The 23,376-nt window shown below is 47.0% G+C and overlaps 1 protein-coding gene across 4 annotated transcripts in view; it reads right to left on the reverse strand.

Moving 5' to 3' along the window:
- Positions 1-1,411: 1,411 nt before the first annotated feature.
- The window catches only part of LOC119163166 (uncharacterized), a 53,427-nt gene continuing 31,462 nt past the window's right edge, over positions 1,412-23,376 (reverse strand). For all 4 annotated transcript variants that reach the window (XM_075874000.1, XM_075874001.1, XM_075874002.1 and 1 more), the window contains exon 5: positions 1,412-7,951. In XM_075874000.1, the coding sequence (XP_075730115.1) occupies positions 7,752-7,951 (200 nt within the window). In that variant the 3' untranslated portion in view covers positions 1,412-7,751. The remainder of the gene's footprint in view (positions 7,952-23,376) is intronic.

Below are 23,376 nucleotides of genomic sequence, written 5' to 3' on the forward strand. Positions count from 1 at the left end.
TTGTGCACTAATTATAAAGTCTCTTTCGCGCTTATTTTCACCATTAGGGTTCCTCCATATCCACTTATGGTTTCCTAGTTTTCGGTAGAAGGTATTCAAAGTCCGTAAATAATTGCGTTCTGTGAATTCTACTAGAAGCTCTCCTCTGGCATTTCTAGTACTGATGCCATAATCTCCCACTGCCTGGTCTCCAGCCTGCTTATTCCCCAGCTTCGCACTAAAGTCACCCATGAGTATAGTATACTGTGTTTTTACCTTACTCATTGCCGATTCCACGTATTCATAGAAGCTTTCAACTGAGGCGTCATCATGGCTGGATAGAGGCACGTAAGCCTGTACAACCTTCATCGTGTATCTCTTATTCAGTTTAATTACGATACCTACCACCCTTTCACTAATGCTATAGTATTCCTCTAAGGTGCCAGCTATGTTTCTGTGAATAAGGGACCCCACTCCTAGTCCTCTTCTGTCAGCCAAGCCCCAATAGTAAAGGACGTGCTCATTCCGTAGCACCGTACAGGCCTCATCTGTCCTCCAAACCTCACTGAGCCCTATTATATCCCATTTAACACCTTCTAGCTCCTCGAATACGCAGTCTCTGCTTACGCAGTCGCAAATGAAGAAACGAAGTGCTATCAGTTTATCACGCATGGTAGTCATGTGAGGCTGGGCATGCGACTGTGTGGCAAAGCAAGGTAGCGAACAACAGATATATCTCCTATAACGGCCAATTAGGTGCCGCTCATTTCATTTTGACGTCACGTAAACGAACGACTGGCGTAGTGCTGCAAAGACGAGAGACACCGGGGGCATAACGCGCTCATTATTTGTATTTTCAGACTGGCTTTAGAGGCCTTTCAGAGTTTCCACCATTAAAGAACCCCAGGTGGTCGAAATTTCCAGAGCCCTCCACTACGGCGTCTCTCATAATCATATGGTGGTTTTGGGACGTTAAACCCCACAAATCAGTCAATCAATCAGAGTTTCCACCACTTAGTACTGCCGAAACGGCGAGAGATGAATGCTGCTGGATTCGACTAACACTTACCGTGACATGGCATTACTTCGTTACACATGGCATGACTTGAGATCCCTTTGTATGGCCAAGACCAATTGGGAACCGATAATTGCAGGGCCTTGTGCCTTATGCCCCTATAGTGAATGTTACGCCCAGCTTTTTCTGTTCTTCAAGCGTTCATTTCGAAGGAGTCAACTAGAGAGAGAGGGGGGGGAGTACCGAAACTGGTTGGTGGTGGTGCGGTACAGTCGATGACTTTTCCACCACCTCCCACCGTGAGAACCCTGGCGTAGATGCACAGTGAACACGGACATTATGACATTTGTTTATAATGTGCATTGAGAATTCGTGAGGAACATAATACCCATAAAGAAAAGTAGGGTCCCTGACATGTTTCTTAGTAATAATAGTGGTCTTTATTTCGAAATAATTACGCAGCTTAGATGAAGCATTTTATACAGCGTAGTCAATACAGAAAAAAGCATTTTATGCAAGTTTTCTAATCTAAAACATCATTTTTTATTTCGAAAAATTAAAACAGTGTGCATTGATAATTGCTTCGTGCCCCCCAACGCAGCTCACATTGTTGTATCCAATATTTTCTTTTCATTATGTACAAGCACTGGGATCGCACTAAACATTGTGTCGAAGGAATCAAGAAAAAGGGACATTTTATTACTAAACTTAAGCACAAGAATGATGATGAGTTTCATATCGTGTGAAGTGGCACCAACGGACAAAAATAGTATATGTTGGAAATGCCTGTGAACTCGGTTATGCTAGGACATCTACTCTGAACCGCGTGGACACTCGAGACGGACTGATGTCATTTCCGAAGCTGAAAAAAAATTGCGTGCCTTTAACGCCATCACTAATGAAGCGTAACTTATGTGCTTTGACGAGCACAAGGTAGCCAGTTAATACGATACAACTTGTTATCAATAGTCCAGGTTGATTATAACCACATATATTAGTCGACCAACCAATGAAACGATCAATCAATCTATCAATATGCATACCTGAAATACACGAACCGTTGAGAGTTGGTGACTGTAAGCCGTACTCATGAGGCTAAAACGACTCCTTTAAGAAAAAAAAAGTATGCACGCATATCCAGGAAGTGAATGCCGATGATTGAGCAAAGCAGTGCTTATCAGATCTTAAATATTGGTCTTTAGTTTTGTTATGAATAACAGTCTTTTATTTTGTTCTTGGTAACCTTTTGTTCTGTCGTGTGGTTTGATTGATGGGTGCTTAAATATCAGTGTTTTTGCAGTACTGTGGCCTATTGACAACAGTTTTGTTGTTCACAGATGTTTCGGTTTCTATATATACATCTGCTGTAGACGCCGGGTGGTTCTTTGTGAACGGAGGGACATTGTGTGGTGTTAAGGTGCTCCACCCCTAAACAAATCCTCAATGAAAATGTTATAATACTGGTCGACTTGGGCGTATGTTGTAATAACGCTACTTGGACTCAGCTTGAAAAGGGGTGAATTTGGGCCTATCTGGTTATTTGACAACATTAATCGTAAATACCTCAGCAAGATGGGGGAACAGAAATGCCCAGTTCTATCTTTAGGGTAGAGTTTATATTTTCTATAGCTAAGCTCAGAGACAATGTGTCGTACCGGTTTCAAGTGAAATTTGAGGGAAAATTCTACTTTCTTTTGTGACGTTCACCCCTCGCAAACTCATTACGACGTGTGCGAGGTGTTACATGTACGGCAGCGTTTATTAAGCGGCTTCAAATTTTTTCTTTACTTCATGCGTCATAGTTAGGCATGCTGTGCTCCGTTGTACGATATAGCATTGTACCATTGTACTTTTTTCTATTCATCTCAAAATGTTGGTATGAAGTATAACATATATTTTTGCGTGCAAATGAGTTGCAAACAGGGACTTATTAAAGAAGCAGTTCACCACCACGCTAAAACTAGAGTAGTGGCACGTCTGCAAGTCGACCGGCCACACCCAGTCGTCTACCCTCTAAAACATAGCGCGTCCGTAAAGAAAGCTCAGAAATGTAAATATTGAAATTTTTTCATGCAAACTTAACATATAACTGCATATTTAGTTTAGTTCGTTTTATAGAAGGCACCGCAAGTCTCGATGAAAGTAAAGCTAAAACTTCATACTGTGAAAAGGCCGGTGTGCAAGCGTTCTTTCAAATTACATTGCTTAAACATTTGGGATCACCCTAGCCAACACCTGGCCATGCTTGCCAGCATTAGTTAGCACTCAGCCAACGCAAGGCACCTGAAATCGTATAGCCACGTGAAATTGTTTAATTAAACTCTCTATTTTGTCATTTTGTAATATAACTAAAACAGATGACTGATTTGTAGAAAAAAAAAGCTGTCCTCCAACATTTCTAGGATTCTGCAACCTTTATTGCGGTGTTCTAATTGGGAAGCGCATATATTTATTAACTTGCAATAGCTAGTTGATTCTAATTTGCATATACTCTACCACTTATGCTAGCGACATTTGTAATTATGATTTTTGATACCGTTTATATTTAATTATGTTTCTACTCCTGCTCGCGTCTGATTAGGACCTGCAAGATTTGTAACCATTATTTTTTTCTTTGCTCCGGCTGTTTGTTTCGTTGATAGCCTGCTATATCCGCATAGCCACACTATTTTCTTGATACCACGTGAAATGTGTAATGTGAACGTTTACATAAACGACCAAGAGAGTATGACAGCTACAAAACAATAATTATTCATTGTCAAGTTATCTCTATCTCAGAGCGAGAGAACGACTGTCTGACATATTCGGCAACATTTTTTCTGTTCTTTCTAATATTTTGTTCATGATGCGTATGAGGGGTGCTAAAACGGAAACCGAACTTTTACGGTAACATCATTATTGTCCCTTCAGGGAAGGCTCCAATGCGCCATTCCCGTCATTCCTACAGTTTTTGGAGCCTCCTGAAACGCACTCTCTGGGTTGGCATGAACGTCCCTTGTTGCATTTTCCTGAAAATCTTTTATGGTTTGGAAACGACTCCATTCGAGCGTCGCCTCGCGCCTAGGAAGCATAAAAATGCCTGCTGTGGCTAGGTGCTAATGTAGAATGCGGCGGATGGTTCGCCATGAGAGTGCAAAGAATCAAGTGACCTTACAACTCAAAAGATTCTGGAAGGCTTGACGCATGCTTCTGGGAAACTTATTTGTCGGTTGCCACTTTATGCCGTATCGAGAGCATTCATGGTCCAAACGCCATCCAAGCCATGCTATGTGTGTTGCTTATGCCGAGCAAAAAAGAGGGCGCGGTTTGTTTGCATAGTCATTCCGCAATCGTGGTACATGTGCTGTTTTCCGAAGGAATTTGCTCTACAAAACAGTTCGATTTTTGCAATCGACAAAGCTTCGCCCTCTTTGCTAAAACAAAACTAAAATTATTCATCTTTCAGATTTATTGATTTCTTGTCAATTTGGTGAGTGAGTGAGTGAGTGAGTTAACAAACGAACTTTGTTACAAGATCTGGCTGGTTTTGTGGTTCTGGCTCGACCACACATGTAGCGGCCAGGAAAACTTGCCAGCTACCTGGCCAGGGGGATAGATCCGTTTTGGTTTTCGACCTCCGCGGCACTACTTGCTACTTCTTCCGAAAGGTCTAGCGCCTGCTCCTGACGTTCACGTCATTATGGCAATTAGAGTTGGCTCCTATCTATACCTACCTTCTATCATAATCAATCTATAATCAGGTAATAGAGAAAGGCTCAGAATATAACCAACCACTAACGTAGCCTTCATATATTACGAGAAGGCGTTTGATTCAGTAGAAATATCAGCCGTCATGCAGACACTGCGGAATCAGGGCGTCGATGAAGTATATATAAACATTCTGGAAGAAATCTACAGGGGATCAACTGCTACCATAGTGCTTCATAAAGAAAGCAACAGAATACCAATCAAGAAGGGTGTAAGGCAGAGGGACACAATCTCCCCAATGCTATTTACCACGTGCTTACAGGAGGTTTTCAGAAGCCTAGAATGGGACCAGTTAGGGATAAGAGTTAATGAAGAGTACCTTAGTAACCTGCGCTTCGCCAATGACATTGCATTGCTGAGTAACTCGGGGGACGAATTGCAACTCATGATTACGGAGTTAGACAAGGAGAGCAGAAAGGTGGGTCTTAAAATTAATCAGCAGAAAACAAAAGTTATGTACAACAACCTCGGAAAAGAGCAGCGCTTCGAGATAGGTAATAGTGCACTTCATATGTAAAAGACTATGACTACTTAGGGCAGGTAATAACCGCGGAGTCAAACCATGAGATTGAAGTAACTAAAGGAATAAGAATGGGGTAGAGCACATTTGGCAAACACTTTGAAATTATGACAGGTATACTGCCACTATCCCTCAAGAGGAAGGTATATAACAGCTGTATCCTGCAAGTACTTAGCTACGGAGAAGAAACCTGGAGACTTACAAAGAGAGTTCAGCTTAAATCGAGGACGACGCAGCGAGCAATGGAAGGAAAAATGGTAGGTGTAACCTTAAGAGACAAGAAGAGAGCAGAGTGGATTAAGGAACAAACGAGGGTTAAGGATACCATAGTTAAAATAAAGAAGAGGAAATGGACATGGGCCGGGCATGTAGCGTGTAGACAGAATAACCGCTAGTCATTAAGGGTAACTAACTGGATTCCCAGAGAAGCCAAACGGGTTAGGGGGAGACAAGGTTAAGTGGGCAGATGAGATTAAGAAGTTCGCGGGTGTAAATTGGCAGCAGCAAGCACAGGATCGGGTTAACTAGTGGAACATGGGAGAGGCCTTTGTCCTGCAGTGGACGTAGTCCGGCTTATGATGATGATGATGATCATTCATATGTGGGTTTAACGTCCCAAGACTACCACATCATTATGAGATACACCGTAGTGGAGTGCTCCGGAAATTGTGGTGAAGGGTTGAAAGGAGCGTGCGAATAGGAGCAGTTGGTAGGCCCAACTCATAATGAACGTGTTTTAGAGATATATTACACGTACACAGCATAAAAACGCAGTTTTGGGATGCGAGTATAAAATCACGTGGCAATGGGAGCCTTGCACGCGTATTCCGTTTTGCACTAAAGGTAGGACGAAGTGGCGTTGAATTAAATGTTGCGACGGATATGGTGCGGTAATTTTTTATAATAGCGACAGCTATGTTGATTACGGAACGTCACAAGCTTGCCAGGTTGATTTCTATCCTTGGGTACAGCTTATCTCGGCAGTGGAGTGAAGATTACGGAGGTGGGCCTCCGGCCCAATCACGATACCTCGCTTGTAGGCCGGCCGCTTGCAGCTGATCGCAGTTCTAGTAGCGTTCCGGCCTGCTCACAGTGTTAACATGTTTAGAAAAACACATGAATGAAAAAAATTGTGAATTGAAGATGAGCATCTCGACAGCTCAACGAACAGTTCAGTGGCCCACCGTATCTTTTCCTTGGAGATTTAAACGGTGATCTGTATCTACTTAGCTGTCGCTTTATTGGGCCTCATTGCGTCTATGAAGAACCATATGATGCACTGGCAACACAAATGTGACATCACAAAGTGGACATCCCACCGTGTTAGTGCTCCAATTGGTTTTTTTAGTGACGTCAGTGTAGGCCATCTATAGTACAACTCACGCGACGTGTAGTCTAACTGCAATGCGTTGGAAGTACTCCTACATTGCTTGAGTGTTCTCGTCTGCGGAAAATTGTAGCGAAACTGAACATTTATTAGATGTCCTTACATTTTAGTCAAGCACTCACTAAGGCTGTTCGGTCACTGCTGCCCTGCTAAACTGTTCATCGGATGTCATCACTCGATGTCACATTCTGGTGATGCATGATAACAAAGGATTTCGCGGCTAGTTTTGATGCTGCCCCGCACGCAATTTCGCGTATCTCACATGGCCACCCTCACCTTGAGTTATTGAACGAAGTTACCCCGCCGCGGTGGTCTAGTGGCTAAGGTACTCGGCTGCTGACCCGCAGGTCGCGGGTTCGATTCCCGGCTGCGGCGGCTGCATTTCCGATGGAGGCGGAAATGTTGTAGGCCCGTGTACTCAGATTTGGGTGCACGTTAAAGAACCCCAGGTGGTCAAAATTTCCGGAGCCCTCCACTACGGCGTCTTTCATAATCAAATGGTGGTTTTGGGACGTTAAACCCCACAAATCAATCAATCAATCATTATTGAACGAAGTTCTCGTATTCGCTGTAATTCTCGACGTGAATTGATAAGGTCGTGGAACGTCGAACGCGGCAATGCAGCCGTTTTTGTGTGCACACTTCTATTGTACAGCGCGCTTCGTTTAGTTAAGGGGTCTCAAACTCACCTTTATATATTGATATAGGTCACTTTTGAAGGGAATTTGGCACCACGATACCAACTACATATCTCTACCGATCTCCAAAATGCCTCAAATCTGGACGCCGATTCTGAGTGTTGTTTCGCGGTTACGTGCCCACTTATGGTGATAGCGGGGAGAACAGAGGAGGGGGGCCTGTGTAGTGGACATGAGCATGCCTACTAAAGAACGAAAAAAAGAAAGCTATGGGACGAGGAGAATCGCGTGTGGGCCTCGGGCCTATATCGACAAGTCTGCGGGCCGCCCGTGGTCGGTGCATTTGAGACCCTTTGTTTAGCTGTTCAAGGCACAGAACGTGAAGGTTAACAGCCCAACAGCACCGAGACACATGTACCGTAGCATATTTGCGCACAAGCTCAGTAACGTGTCCTTGTCGGTCCATCAGGCCAGTCGCAGGTACGGCTTGTGCTCTTCTTCGTCGTGGTGCCCTCCTCCCTGCGCACAGTCGAGGTCCCACGTGTTCATGTGCTCGAGCGTCTTGTGCGTCTCGGAGCACACGAATCCCTTGACGAAGCGCCGGTAGTAGGGCTGCATGCGGAGCAGCCACTGCAGCGCGTCGCACGTGCAGTTCATCCGGTTACCTGCGAAGCACGCGTTAGGCACTGTAGGTAAAATACGCTAGGTGCAATACAAGCGACTTTCAGTGACATATTCAACAACAACGCAGTACCATGTGCAGAAAGCCTATAGTCGGATAGAACTTCAGAAGTCCGGAGAGGTCCCTCCCAGATGGTTGATTGCCTCCGCTACTAAAAAAGTAAGCTCGCTCCTACATTCGGCTTAGATGAGGCCACCGGCCATCCGGTTCATGACGTCAGGCCAGAATTCGTGCCCATTGGTGCATGATTGCGAGCACCCGTCCTTCAGGAGGAAATGCCGCTGACTTCGAAAGTCATCCAACTACAAATGCAAACCTACAGACAGCAGAAAACTTTGACGCATGCATGTGAACATTGCCGTCATGGTCCCAATATGTCAACTTGGCTAAAGTGAGGGGGTGGAGAGCTTGGTAGACAAACTAAACTCGCTTTAAGGAAGGCACTAAAGGGGGTGAAGAGTTTTGTAGGTGAACTAACGTCACTTTGAAAAAGGTACTGAAAATGGGTGTTTATTATTAAAGCGAAAACCTTAGGCACTTTATTCAAACGTAAAAAGTGGGCATCTTCAGCGTCGGCGCGAACATGAACTATCCGAATGGTCACGTGACACAGATTATAGAAATATGGCGTAACAAATCTGAAAAAATCACTTTCGTCTTGTGGATCCCTGAGTGGATTTATATACCAAACAATTTTAGGTGTAGGGAATCTATACTGTACACAGAGCAGAAAAATAACATGGCTTTCGTGTTCCAATCGTCTTAGACAAGTGAATAAGGCTGTGCGTGAATATTTTATCTGACGTCGATATGCGCTGCACAGTGTGTGTGTTTGTGTTAGTTTTGGCACGCGTTTAACTCAAACCACATCCATGTTGATCGACGAGTCCAAATGGTGGTGAGGCATCTAAGTAAACGCTCTACAGCATTAAAGAGACGCATGTTCGCTTATTCATGCATGCTTAATAAACGTTTACTGTTATTCGTCAGCCAACCGATGCATTCTTCGAAGAAGTCGCTTATTATCGAATCTCTGGCTCACGCTCGAACGTACTCAACCGGTACGCGCAACGATGCGCGCTCTGCAAGCAGCCAAAGAGAGCAGCTAATGAATCAACGCCGTGACCGGAATATGACGAGAAAAGAAAACAATCGCAAGTCATCCTTGCCACGGGGCCGTCTACGCTCTGTGGCGTGCGTGATTGAAAAAGAAAGCGGGGGATCGTACTCACAATAGTGTTAATCTGCTTGGCACCCTTGCTTAGATCACGACTGTGTAGCCTATACGGGCACGCTATGGCTACGTCACGGATATACACCGACTCGAGCAGCGACGTGCACACCACACAGGTGGCATTGAACCAAGGCCGTTGCGTATAGAAACGTGCGCGTGGTGAATGCATGTATCGGCCGGCCCGATCTCGTCATGCAACAGTGAACGCAAGAACCTCTCTTCCTCGTCGATCGTCCTCTTTTGTGTGCTCTCCCACGTTGCCTCTTTTTATATATATATATATAAGGTCGAAGCAATCGTTCAGACCAAGCACCTAGGGGAAAAACAAATATATTACTTTTTGCCTTATTAATAAATCACTCATCCATAACAACAGGAGAAAAACATGCAGTGGGGAAACGAAGAAATCTCCGATTGCCTAGTGGAAAACAGGTAGCGGGGTACCAAATTATCAGGTTAAGGGCTTTGTAAACTCGGGAAATCGCAATAGAAAGAGAGAGAGAGAGAGAGACACGGTGACCTGACGCTGTAGTTATACCCACTAGCTCGGCGTTACTCCTTTCATTTTGACGGCTCTTGTTCAGGCATATCACCAGCAGCAGCCCGACTACACCCCCTGCAGTACAGAGGAATCTCGAATGTTTAGACAATAAACCTGGCCCTGTGTTTGCTGTGGCCTTATCATCCCCGCAAACTTCGTTTGTTGGGATGACCTCTTTGCCATAGCCTGCAGGTTTCGCGCCTATTATGCAGACGCATAGTTAACCTGTTTTGTGACCAAAGGTGAGCTTCAGAATATCGCAGATCCATTCTGCGGAATCCCGCAAAGGGGGGGGGGGGGGGGGTGAGAGAGGAAAAATAGGCAACCACCAGTTTTGCTGCGCGTGCCATGAAGAAATCTGTAGGAATTTCTTACAGTGAAAAGCTTCGTAGTTGCCGCAAAATGGGTCCTGATTTGGGGTCGATACCAGCGGCAACGCCTTTCTGCGGTGGTCGCTCTACTACAATTTCGGCTAACCAAGAAGGGAGCGATTGGCAGTACGTTGGGCGAATTAATCGAACTCGAAGCTCACAGAACATCCATGTCAAGAAGTCCTCGCCATACGTGCGGACGCAAATATCGAAGGCCAGCAGATGATCACAGGAGATGTCAACCCTGAACGTGCCCCTGACTGAAACTTCTCTCGATTTCTTGGGCCGCTTTGCTGAACACTCATTGGAAATATTTTCATGAACTAGCACACTCACGTTCTCATAGCTTGAGCAGGACAGGCCGACTGGCAGCGTCGAACAGCGTTTTCGTAGCGAAGCGCATGCGCGAGGGGCGGCACCCGAGCTCCCGCGATGACGTCACGCATGGGTGGGTGCCACTCAGAGGTCTAGGGGCTGATTTGACTGCATAAACTTTTATTTGGTCCTCCGGAACACAGATCACTGTGTTGCGGGAAGCTCCCACGTGGGGACTGAGATGCCGAGCTCCTCAGCCGCCTCGCGGGCTTGGTGGACAGCCCAGAGCTGATCTGCCAAGGACGAGCTGTGAATTACCGCCTCCCGTCTGGCAGAGGTGATGTTCGATAAATGAGCGAATTTGGTACACTGCCGGAGCATATGTTCTAATGAAGCTATTTCCCCACACTTCGGGTAAAGATTACTTGGGTATAGGTCAGAGTACTCGATGTGCAACATTTTCAAAGTATACAGGTACAGCGGTGAGTCCAGTTACGGTGAACACGGGTGCGCGTGGCCGCGTAGCGCCAGTGTGCTGTTGCGGGCGTGCATTGAAGTGTAGCGACGCGTGCACACACGGACACACGGGAGCTGTTTTAAGTCGTCGGCTACATCATATAAGCGCGCCATTTCGTAGTAGCTAAGCGCCGGTCTCGCTTGTCTGTAGTACAGCAAGAGCGGCGGGCTCGTGTGCGCCTGCGCCACTAGGATTCGATGCGCGGCCGCGCCGGCTGCACTGGCGCTCTGCATAGCGCTGCCACGCGGAGTCGCGTTCGCCCTAACAGTGCTCACCGCTGTACATCCGCGTTTGCGAAAGCCTTAATGTAAGTGCTTGGGGCTGAGCTAGATTTTTGTGAGGTGGAGGGAAAATCCTTCTAGACAGGTAGAAGTGTTTAGTGAGCTCATTATATGGTCACGAGCACACAGGGACGCAGCCACAAAACAGGGCGTTTACTTTTGTAACCAATGGCCAAAAGCACGAACACCAGAGCAGGCACCCACAGAACTACTTCGTTATCCTCCTCAGAAGCTGGCCACTATAGTTGCCAGCCTACCTTGCATCAATTCCCCCTTTCAAGAACGACCGTCCAGGTCGATTGACTGAAATGCTAGAGATCGCCATGAAAAAAGATGGTAAGGTCAACCAAAAAAAAAGATAACCCTGCGCTGTTGTGGATAATAAGAAAAAGTTCGAAGTGTTCATGACTCGCGGACGTGGTACGTTTTTATTCGTACTATATGGACTATTTCTGGACGTGGACGTCTTCGGTTTAAAGTGGTATCGGAGCTTTTGGGAACTAACTCGTAATTCACGCCAATGAGGCAGCGCACAACTTCGTGAGGGCCAAAGTACAGTCGTAATAGCTTCTCTGAAAGCCCACGATGTCAAACTGGAGTTGACACCCATGGATAGTCACCTGGTTGATAGTGGACGTTCCTTCGGCCTTGGTTTTAATAGCGAGCATCGGTATCTCGCTGCGTGCGAATGCAGTTTCGTGCAAGCTGGCGGGCCTCATCGGCTTGCTCAGCGAAGTCGTCAACGCTTCCATTACCGCTGGTGTCCTGATCTACGGGGAGCATAGCGCCTAACAGTTTTGTGACGCGACGGTCATAAACAAGCTCGAATGGTGTTAGGTCTGTGGTCTCTTGCACAGCGGTATTATAAGCAAACGTGACGTATGGCAAAATTTTATTTCACGTTTTGTGCTCTACATCAACATACATAGATAGCATGTTGGCCAGTGTTATGTTTAACCGCTCCATCAAGCCGTTCGTTTGGGGATGATAAGCTGTTGTGTTCCGGTGGTCGGTATGCGTCAGCTTGGCGACTTGTTGCATTAACTCTGCCGTAAATGCTGTTCCGTGATCGGTTATGAGAACAGCAGGTGCAACCATGACGCAAAACAATGTCGTGGACGAAGAATGTGGCGACTTCAACTGCAGTTCCCTTAGGCACGGCTTTGGTTTCTGCATAGCGAGTCAGATAGTCAGTTGCGACGATTATCCACTTACTTTCTGAGAATGACGTAGGAAATGGACCAAGAAGATCCATTCCTACTTGCTGAAACAATGCTCGAGGTGGATCTAAAGGCTGGATGAAGTCGGCGGGCTTTGCGGGTGGAACTTTACGCCTATGACAGTCACGGCAGGTGCGGACATAGCGCTGAACGAACGAATACAGCAGTGGCCAGCAGTACTTTTGTCGGATGCGTGCTAATGTCCTAACAAAGCCAAAGAGACCTGCAGAAGAATCGTCGTAGCACGCCTGCAAAACTTTCTCACGCAGTGCTGTTGGAACGGCGAGGAAGAAAGTTTCCTGGCTGCTCTTAAGATTTCTCTTGTAGAGAACATTGTTCCGCAGGCAATACAATGTTAATCCACGTGAGAGCTGGCTTGGGACGATAACGTCTTCTCTTTTAAGATGCTGGATTACAGGAAGTAGCTCAGTGTCCTCACGTTGAAGCTCAGCCATCCGCACCACATCGACGATGCCAAGAAACGGTAAATCTTGTTCAGTGTAAGATGATGTCGGAGAAATAGGAGCACAAGACAGGCAGTCAGCATCTGTGTGCTTATGTCCTGATCGGTAGACCACCGTTATGTCGTACTATTGAAGGCGTAGGCTGAAGCGTTCCAGGCTGTCTGATGGATCCCGTAGATTGGCAAGCCAACAGAGCGAATGGTGGTCACTGACCGCTTGGAATGGCCGGCCTTATAGGTAGAATGCCTCCGATTCCTACGTTGCTGGCGTCCGTGTGAATCTCAGTGTCGGCAGTGTCATCAAAATGGGCCAGCTCTGGAGCTGTCTGCAGTCGATTGCGTAGCCCTACGAAGGCTTGTTGTTGTTCTTCCGTCCATACGAAGGGCACATCTGGCCGTGTCAGTCTTGTAAGAGGTTCTGCAATATCCGAAAGTCCTTCGACAAAACGGTGGTAGTAGGCAATTAGTCAGAGTAATCGCTGAACAGCCTTCTTGTCTCCAGGACGAGGGAAATCGGCAACGGCAGCAAACTTCTCCGAATCTGGTCGAACACCCCCCGGGCTCACCCCATAACCAAGAAACTTGAGTTCCTAATAGCCAAAAAATCACTTTTCGGGCTTGATAGTAAGGTTTGCTCTCCTTATTGCAGTGAGGACACTTTTTAGCCTTTAAAGATGTTCGTCAACGTGCTTAAAAGCACAACGACATCATCCAAGTATACAAGACACGTCTGCCACTTTAGTCCAGCAAGTACAGTGTCCATCATGCGTTGAAATGTGGCGGGAGCGGAACAGATATCGAAAGGCAGCACTTGAAATTCGTAGAGCCCGTCAGGAGTCACGAAAGCAGTTTTCTCACGGTCGCCCTCTACCCTGACTTGAGATCTAATGATGTAAAGAACTGGGCATGGCGTAGACGGTCTAAGGGGTCATCAATCCGTGGCAGGGGGTAAATGTCACGTTTTGTGACTTTGTTAAGCCGTCAGTAGCCGACGCAGAAGAGTAGTGTGTTGTCTTTTTTTCTTTATAAAGACAATAGGTGACACCCACGGACTTGTCGAGGGTTGAATGACGTCATCATTCAGAATTTCTTGAACGTGACGCTTAATCACCTCTCTTTCCTACGGGGACACACGGTATGGATGTTGGCGAAGAAGCCGCGCCGACTCCTCAGTAACAATGCAGCGTTTTGTAACAGTTGTGTGCTGAACTTTCGATGCTGTGGAGAAGCAGTCCGAGAATTCCGTCACAAGGTTTACCAGCCGCTCTTTTCGTATATCTGGCAAGTCTGGATTAACGTGAATGCGGCTGCCCTGGTCAGCACAAGCTTTGCATGCAGTGAAGTCGTATCCAATGTGCCGACATCAGAAAAGTCGGTGATTTCACTGAGGAAAGCGACAGTGATGCCTTTAGGGACTTGCTGAAACTCATTGCTGAAGTTGGTCAAAAGAACTTGAGAGCGTTTATTCCCTAACCAAACAAGGCATCGGGCTATGCAGATGTTTTGTTTGAGCAGCAGTGGGATATTTGCCCCTGCAATACCTTCATAGTCGTTGAATAAATTGAAAACGTCGCAGGTTACCAAGGTCAACACGCTACTCTTCGGCGGTTACGTAACGTCATCGTCAACAGTTCTCAAAGCGTTGACGTAACTGTCGTGAGGGTTGCGCGCTAAAGCGTGTGCCGTAGAAAACGTCCCGTGCGATTCTTGCAAGTCAATCACGGCTCCTTCATCATGCAGAAAGTCTATTCCGAGAATTAGGTCCCTCGAGCAACTCGACAGTATTACAAGATCTCCGAGATACGTAAATCCGTGAATACTGACTCGCGCTGTGCACCGTCCCGCCGGAGTGAGAATATGGCCTCCAGCCGTACGTATCTGCGACCCAGCCTACTCGGTAGAAACCTTATTCAGCCACCAGGCAAGACCCATGCTCATAACGGAAGTATATGCTTCAGTGTTTATTATCGCCATTACTTCTTCGTCGTCCACGGTTACCGCAACGTTTGATGTCAGCACTCTTCATACCACGTTTGACTGCGTCTGTGCATATTTTAAATGCGAAGCATTTTTAATGAACTTCGGTGACATTGAGCATATCTATCTATCTATCTATCTATCTATCTATCTATCTATCTATCTATCTATCTATCTATCTATCTATCTATCAGCCACCTACGACTTTTAGCTCTCCTGGCCGTTTCGATAATGCTATCGATGCCGAACATGGTATGGCATAACATGACCGTATGAAGAACATACTTGACTAGTCAAAACATACGAATCATAACATGCATGTCATGAATGTCATGAATTTAATGTTTTACATTTCATGGTCCTGCAGCTCTCGCGGTGGTTTCGTTCACATGATATGTTGCAAAACTGGTATGGTATGACATGATTGTATGGCGAACACAAACAACAGACCCTAACATGAAAATCATGACATGTGGGTCATGTAACAACATGACTACATACTGCGCTCATGATGCGCTTACGGCCGTTACGCTAGCGTCACATATACCAAATTTGTTATTACAGTACGTGTATGGATGACGAAGGTATGTAACTGGTGCAAACATAATTATGAGATGTGTGTCCTGTAACAACATGACTACATGCCACGCTCATGATGCGCTGGAGGCCGTTTCGCTAGCTTCACTTATACCAAATTTGGTATTACGGGACGTGAATGGATGACGAAGGTATGATACTGCTGCAACCATGATAAACATGAAATGCGTGTCATCTAATAACATGACTGCATGCTACGCTCATGATGCGCTCTCAGCCGTTTTGCTAGCTTCACATGTACCAAACTCAGTATTACGTGACGCGAACGGACGACATAGGTAAATGACACATCCAGACATAATAATCACGGCATACGTGTCATATAACAACATGGCTACATACCACACTCATGATGCGCTCGCGGCTATTTCGCTAGCTTCACATATGCCAAATTTGGTATTCCGTGACGCCAATGGATGACGAAGGTATGTGACTGGCGCAAACATAGTAATCATGGGATTCGTGTCCTGTGAAAACATGACTACATGGCACAGTGAAGGCGCCAATGCATTTCGACATGACGTGGTGCACGTGCTTGCCGGCGTTCGTTTCGTCGCGTCACGCCGGAGTTGCGACGCCAGACGCCGGTCCTGCCCTATACTCGCAGGCAGGCGCCGCGCTTCGTTGCTTTGACGCATGCGCGTTTCAGCGAGACCGGCGTCCCTTCGTCACGAGAGAGAGACGCAGTGTTGTGTGGGTAACGCATCGGCATAGAGTAATGTTACTCTATGGTATCGGCGTGAAATGCAGCATGTCGCATTTCACGCCGGTTGCCGTCAGGACGCGCTGACGGATGCTGGTCGCGCCTGGCGTCAGACTATCGAGTGCTCGCGTTTTGCTAACGCAGCGTCGCTGTGCCCAGCGTGCGCGCGCGTCAACGCTACATTGGAGAATATTGGGCCCTTCATGATGCGCTCGCGGCCGTTTTGCTCGCTCCACATATACATTGGTGTTACGTGACGTCAATGGATGACGAAATATATTACTGGTGCAAACATGATAATTCTGACACGCGTGTCATGTAAGAGCATGGCAACATACCACGCTCATAGCGTGCTCGCGGCCAGTTGCTAGCTCCGCATATACCGAATTTGGTATCACGTGACGTGAACAGATGACGAAGGTAAACGACACATCCAAACATAATAATCATGACTTTGAAGTCATGTACGGCATCATTTACCTTCACCTCGTAACGTTGTGCTGATATTGAAGTGACATATCAACATTTCTCATTCATACTTCGCATATCATCGATTCCCACTGTACGTGCGATCTGTCATTTTTGCTGCTGTCTCGTTGTCGTAGTGGAGGATCTTCCGTAGAGTCAGCGTCAGCGGCCTCACCTCCGGAGGTCACTGAACTCGGTTTTCCCGACTTGCACGACTGGGTGAACGGCATCTTAGAGCGCCGCGTAGATAGGCTAGGCTCGTTGACCTGTAGCGAGCTGGCGACGACGAGCGGGGCTCGTGCGACCAACGTTCAAAACTGCGACTATTCGAGGTGAAACTATTTCCAGTGGTCGCTCGCCAGGTCGTGGACGAGGGGCATAAGGCGAAAATCCACGGAGACCCACACGGCGGTATGGACATGCTCGGTAGACGTGTTCGGCTTCCCCGCAGTGGAAACAAAGGGGCCCGTGGTTGGGTGCACGCCAGACGTCACTCTTCCTCGGTCGTGCTTCGGCGATCAACGGCGGACTGCGAGGAAGGAAGCCTACCTTCATTCGCTGAGCGCGTCGCTCATGGGGGTAAAAGACGCTGGGTGAACTGCATGATGGAGGACGTCGCACTGCTTTCGCGTAACTCATTTCGACGCAGTGCCTCTGTTGGGGCGCCTCGGACTGTTGGGGAGCGTGAACGGCTTGCCGTAGCTCTGCTCGTACCATCTCCGCAACGGAGAGCTGCTCTATAGGTGAAGTAGACACCTGCATCTTTTGTAGTTCCTCCTTAATGAGAGCGAGCTCTCGCAACGCGCTGATGTCATTGCCGACAGTGACAGTAGTCACCTCGCTTGAATGTACACCACGAATATACTGCCTGGCGCGCTGTTGAAGGGTCCTTTCCATGGCAGTGGCTTCCTCATGGAACTCCGCAAGTGTCGCAGGCGGTTTTTCTTTAACACCATGCATTAAGTGGCAAACTTCCTTAGATTCGGTCATCGAAGGCTCCGCACGCCTGAAAAGCCGATCTATGTTCTCTAAAGTCGTCACCTTTTCGTTAGGGCCTTAAACCCTTGCCTCCATAGCACGCTCCGCTGTCTCTTTGCTGTCCCCTTGCGCAAAGACCTTGAGGAACTGCCGGCGAAACTCATCCCATGACGTAAGCGTTGCTTCATGGTTCTCAAACGATGTTTTCGCGGAGTCCTCGAGAAAGCAGTACACATAGCGTAGCTTAGGCTCGGAAGTCCAATCGTTGATTACGGATACCCGGTCGAAATAGTTGAGCCAGTCGTCAGCATATTCAAAAACAGCTCAATGAAGCCTTCGGCGTCTTCGGCTGATTGACAACCACGTGCGCTGGTGCTGGCGTGGTGACGTTGGGCGTAGTTTGGTTCATAGTCCTCTGACGTTCAGGCAACAAACCGTGCTGTGGCTCGAGTTCCTGGAAACGGCGCCGGAACGTACGTGCACAAGAGTAAGCTCGGCTGAGCTACTCGATGGGCTTGCGTCAGGGGTGCTCTCTGGGGACCGTATCATCTACCGTACCCCGAACTTTCACCAGAAAATGTCACAAAGTCACAGGGACGCGGGCAAAAAAACAGGGCGTTTACTTTCGTAACCAAAGGCCAAAAGCACGAAAATGAGAGCACGCGCCTACAAAACTACTTCGGTATCCTCCTCAGAGGCTGGCCACTATAGTTGCCAGCCTACCTTGCGTCAATATGTTGTAAGAATTTCCCGGTTATCCCCTTCACCAGTAGAATGCATGCCCGGGGAGGTGCGTTTGGAGAAGTCTCGCGCCGCCTCGTGTGCTGCTTCATTGAGATTTGGAGGGGAATTGTTGATTTGTCCAAGGTGAGCTGGGAACCAACTCAGAAGATGATGCGTTATATCCTTGCCATGCAGTATTCTCAGCGTTTGTTCTGAGACCGTCCCCTTTGCGTAGGCCCGTAGTGCTGCCATGGAATCACTGTAGACGACTTCAATGCTACCCATCTTGAGTGCTAAGGCGATAGCCACCTGTTCCGCAATGACTGGGTCTTTCGTCCTGACTGTCGATGAGTTGACGACATGGCTAGCCCCATCTACCATCACTGCCACAAAACGTTTCCCATTGGCGTAAAAAGCTTCGTCAAGAAATACGACCCCTCGTTCCTCGTTTGAGACTTGACCAAGTATAGCCCTGGCCCTCGCTACTCTTTTTCCGATGTTGTGTTCTGGATGCATGTTTCGTGGTATAGGAGATACCGTGACAGTTTCCCTGATGTTGTCAGAGATATCATTGTACTTGAGTATAAGCGTCATTGAGTGCTGGCCCAGCTCCTGCAAGATCGTTCTCCCCGACCTTGTTGTAGATAACCTTGCAAAATGTGCTCTCTCTTGGGCTTCTGCTATTTCTTCAAGCGTGTTGTGAATGCCAAGCTCAAGTATACGCTCGGTGCTGGTGTGTATGGGTGGGCCTAGGACCTTTTTGATAACTTTCCTGAGGAGCACCATCAGTTTCTCGGACTCTGCTCTAGATCAGTTGTGCATTTTAGTCTCGTACGTGAAGTGGCTTAGAGCAAACGCGTGCATTAACCGCATGAGGCTGTCTTCCTTGATCTCATTTCTTTTGTTGGCCACTCTGCGTATGAGGTGCACCACACTGTCTGTTTTCCAGGTTAACTTGGCTATTGATTTGCAGTTAGCGCCGGTAGACTCTATCAACATGCCCAGGACTTTGATGGAGTCGACCCTCTGGATGGCATCCCCTTGATTTGTACGGAAGTGGATGTCTACCTGGTTTAACTGCTTCCATCCCCTGGGCTTCGACCCCCGGCGTGTAGTCCGATACAGTAAAAGTTCTGACTTGTTCGAGGAGCATTTGAGCCCTGAAGGACGAAGGCATTCTTCTACGGTGTCAATCACCTCTTGCAGGGCGCTCTCAATGTGGCTCTCACTCCCCCCCTGTGCACCAGATGGTAATGTGGTCTGCGTAGATGCTGCGCTTCAATCCTCAAATGTTCGATAATTTCTTTGACCGTCCAATCATGGCAACGTTGAACAGCATTGGAGAAATCACTGCCCCTTGCGGCGTGCCCCTTGCTTCTAGTTCGATTGCTGTGGTCTCGATATCTGCAACCTTCATCACGGCTTTCCGATCTGTAAGAAAGGATCATACGTAGTCATAGAAGGCTTTGCCAGACCAAGCTTGGAAATTGCTTCGAGTATGAATGAGTGGTAGATGTTGCCAAACGCTTTTTATAGATCTAGGCACAGAATGACTCTCACATCTCTGGTTTCGTTGTCGGTGACCTGGTGTTTGATAAGCTTCATTGTGTCTTGTGTGGATAGTCCTGCCCTGAATCCAACCACATTGTGTCTACAGGTGTCATTATCTTCCAAGTACTTGCTTATCCTGTGCAGTGTGGCATGTTCTGCAACCTTGCCGATACATGATGTCAAGGATATTGGCCTCATGCTGTCCAAGTTAGGGAGCTTTCCTGACTCAGGAATGAGGGTCGTGTTGGCCAGATTCGACTGTTCTGGCACCCTGCCTACTCTCCATGCTTCATTAATCATATCCTTCAGGATCTCAATTGAATCGTCATCAAGGTTACGAAGGGCCTAGTTTATATACCGTCCGGGCCAGGGGCCGACTTTCCGTTGAGATCATGCAAGGCACTTTGGATCTCCTCGATGTTAAAGTGGCCTTCAAGACCTGTATTGGGCTTGCCCTGGTACTGTCTACGTGGTGGTGACAATCCTGTTTTGATTGGGAGGTACTTATGCACGAGCCACTGCACGACTTGCTGTTCTGTAGAGAGTGCTATCTCTTTATGGAAAATTCGAGCGATAACATGCTTTTGATTTGTTTTGGCGGTGTTTTCGTTGAAGAGATGTTTTAACATATTCCATGTCTTGCCATGGCACGTCTTACCATCGACGGAATTACAGATTTCGTCCTGTTGTTGCCTAGATAGTGCGCGACAATGTTCCTCGACTGATCTGTTTACCTCAGCTATCTTCATCCTTAGTCTTCGGTTCAGGCGCTGACGCTTCCAATGGTCCAGTAGTGCTTGCTTTACCTTAAAAAGATGAGCGAGCCAGCTATCCATTCTTTTAAACATAAAATCTGTGCCAATGGTTGAGGAGGCGGATTTGATGTCCTCTTTATTCTGTTTGACCCACTGCTCCAAGCCTGGTCTGTGGCCATCTTGTTCTATTTCCAACATTAACTTCCTGAACTTATCCCAGTCTGTGAAGTGGAATTCTCTCTGCTTCTTACGCTCCACGACAAGAATGCAGTGGTCACTCCCGAAGTCTGCAGCAAGGTTCATCCACTGGGCCTTCTTGATGTTCCTTACAGATGTAAGGTCTGCAGGGGAATCCCTGCAGCAGGATGTACCAAGCCTTGTTGGTACGCTGGGGTCCTTGAATAGGGTGAGATCAAGTTCAGTGGCACTTTGCCAAAGTCGATTTCCTTTTACGGTGTTGTACTTGTAGCCCCATGCATGATGAGGGGGGTTGATATCACCTGCTATGACGAGTGGACATTCCGCGGCGCTAGTAACAGCTTTCTTTAGAACCGTCTTGAACCCTTGCTTTTGTTCCTTTTGACTGCTGTATATGTTAAGAATAAAAATGCTCTGACGGTTGCTGGTACCCGGCATGATCTTCACCATGACGTGTTCCAACCGGCCTGCTTGTATTGTTAAGGTCGTGGGCTACGTGCGTTAGTTTGTTGCATACGAAGATGCAGACTCCCCTCCCTTCGGTATCCCCTATTACAGGCCGGAATCCAGATAGCGTTGCTTGCGGTGAAAGGGCTTCTTGCAATAATATAATATGAGGCTTTTCTTGGCTGCTCCTGATGTACTGCAGTAGGGTTGCCTTCTGTTTAAGGTAACCTCTACAGTTTCATTGCCAGATACAGAATGCATCACCTAGCGCTGCCGTCATGGTTATTACATGGGTCACCAGAGCCTGATGCAGCACCTGTAAACAGGTTTGGTATCACTAGTATTGGTGGCTGAAGAGGTCAGTTCTGTGAATGAGGAAGCAATGCTGTGTTGTGCAGATATGCTTCGACCTTTGTTATGCGCAAAGTCATATGCTCTTCCAGTGCCGCCACGCTTGATTGTAGCCTGCCCATCTGCTCGCTAAGATTGATTACTACCTTGCTGAGTGTGTCAAAGACCTCTTTCATATCTGACATGGTCGTTTGGTCGGCTTCCACGTGTTCTGTCATGACAGCCCCCTTTTTTGTGGTTCTCGACTCCCCTCACGTTTTCAGCCGCAGGGCCACCAACTGAAGAAGAATGGCGATTTAGGCTAGTTGGTTTGAATTCATGGTAATAAGGGCTGCAGCGCGAGCACGAAGGTGCTAGAAGAACCAGACGAAAGGCGAGGCACGGAAGGCAAAGAGGACAACACGAGCGCTGACTACCAACTGAATTTTATTATTTGCAGTACACATGATAATATATACAACAGGCAACCTTTTAACAGCAAACGTGAGCAACGTGACATATTCTGGGGAATGGTCTGATAAAAAGAAGGTACAATTATACAATGGCTAACCCTTATCTAAAAGCGCGAACTCTTTGTCATGCAAGGCCACCGAAGGTTGACTCACGCATCCGTCACTATGTTTTCTAATAAAATACGCTTCAGCTATTTCACGAGTTAACTTGTCCATGTGGCGTGCCAGCCCACTCCCGCCCGGAAATCGAGGCTGGCACCCGCAGCTTTTGCAGTGCAAAACAAGGTTTGAACTAATTCCTTTGCATATATCATTCATATGTTCTCCTAACCTTTTATTGATGCACCGCCCAGTTTGGCCTATATAACAACAACCGCACGTTAAAGGAAGCATGTAAACAACACCAACTGCGCAATCTACAAATTTATTTAGGTGTTTCACGGCGCATGTCCAACTTTTTTTGGTGATTCCACTAAGTCGCTCATCCGTCATTCTGCAAATCTGGCTTTTTTTGCACGGGGCTGAATCTGGCTTACTTTGCACGGGGCTTTGCACGGGGCTGTGTTATTCTACACAATGATGTCTTTTTGCAAAAAGCGTCACAGGCTGTTGTAAAACACTTTGTACAAGTTACAGCAAAAAGTTCCAATATCAAGAAAGATGCTATAGCTCGCCTCGAGGCTGTGAATTTGCTAGGTTTAGCCCGTAGCGTAAAGAAAGCTTCTTCCCAAGAATTGTCTATTTTTTTCACTATTAAGAGTCATAAGCCGGAACAACCTTTGCGTACAATTGTTTGTGAAAGAGGAACCTGGCAGAAGCTTTTGGGAGGGTATTTGCAGAAACATCTATCTAGTTTAGTTTTGAATGACTCCTACCGCATCCGTAATTCGCAAGAAGTTGTCAGATACCTCAAGGATCATAATCCCATTGGGTGCCCTGTTTTAAGTATCGATGTTGTAGATTTGTATTACTCCATTCCTCAGAGCACATTGTTAAATTATGTTAGAGATTGTATAACCAAGGACAATCATGAAGATTTGTTCATTAATGATAGTGGTATCAGTGTTAATTCTTTCATGAAACTTGTGCTTTTTTACTTGAACTCCACTTTTGTTTCGTGGGGAGGGTCTCTTTATAGACAACGTAAGGGAGTTTGCATTGGGTCAAGGGTCGCCCCGGTTCTGAGTAAAATTTCTCTTGCCAAGATTGACACCATCCTCAATGAAAAACTTGTGGATTTGGTGCAAACCGCCTTCAGATATGTGG

This window comes from Rhipicephalus microplus, chromosome 9 (assembly GCF_043290135.1).
Source record: "Rhipicephalus microplus isolate Deutch F79 chromosome 9, USDA_Rmic, whole genome shotgun sequence".
Classification (NCBI taxonomy): Eukaryota; Metazoa; Arthropoda; class Arachnida; order Ixodida; family Ixodidae; genus Rhipicephalus; species Rhipicephalus microplus.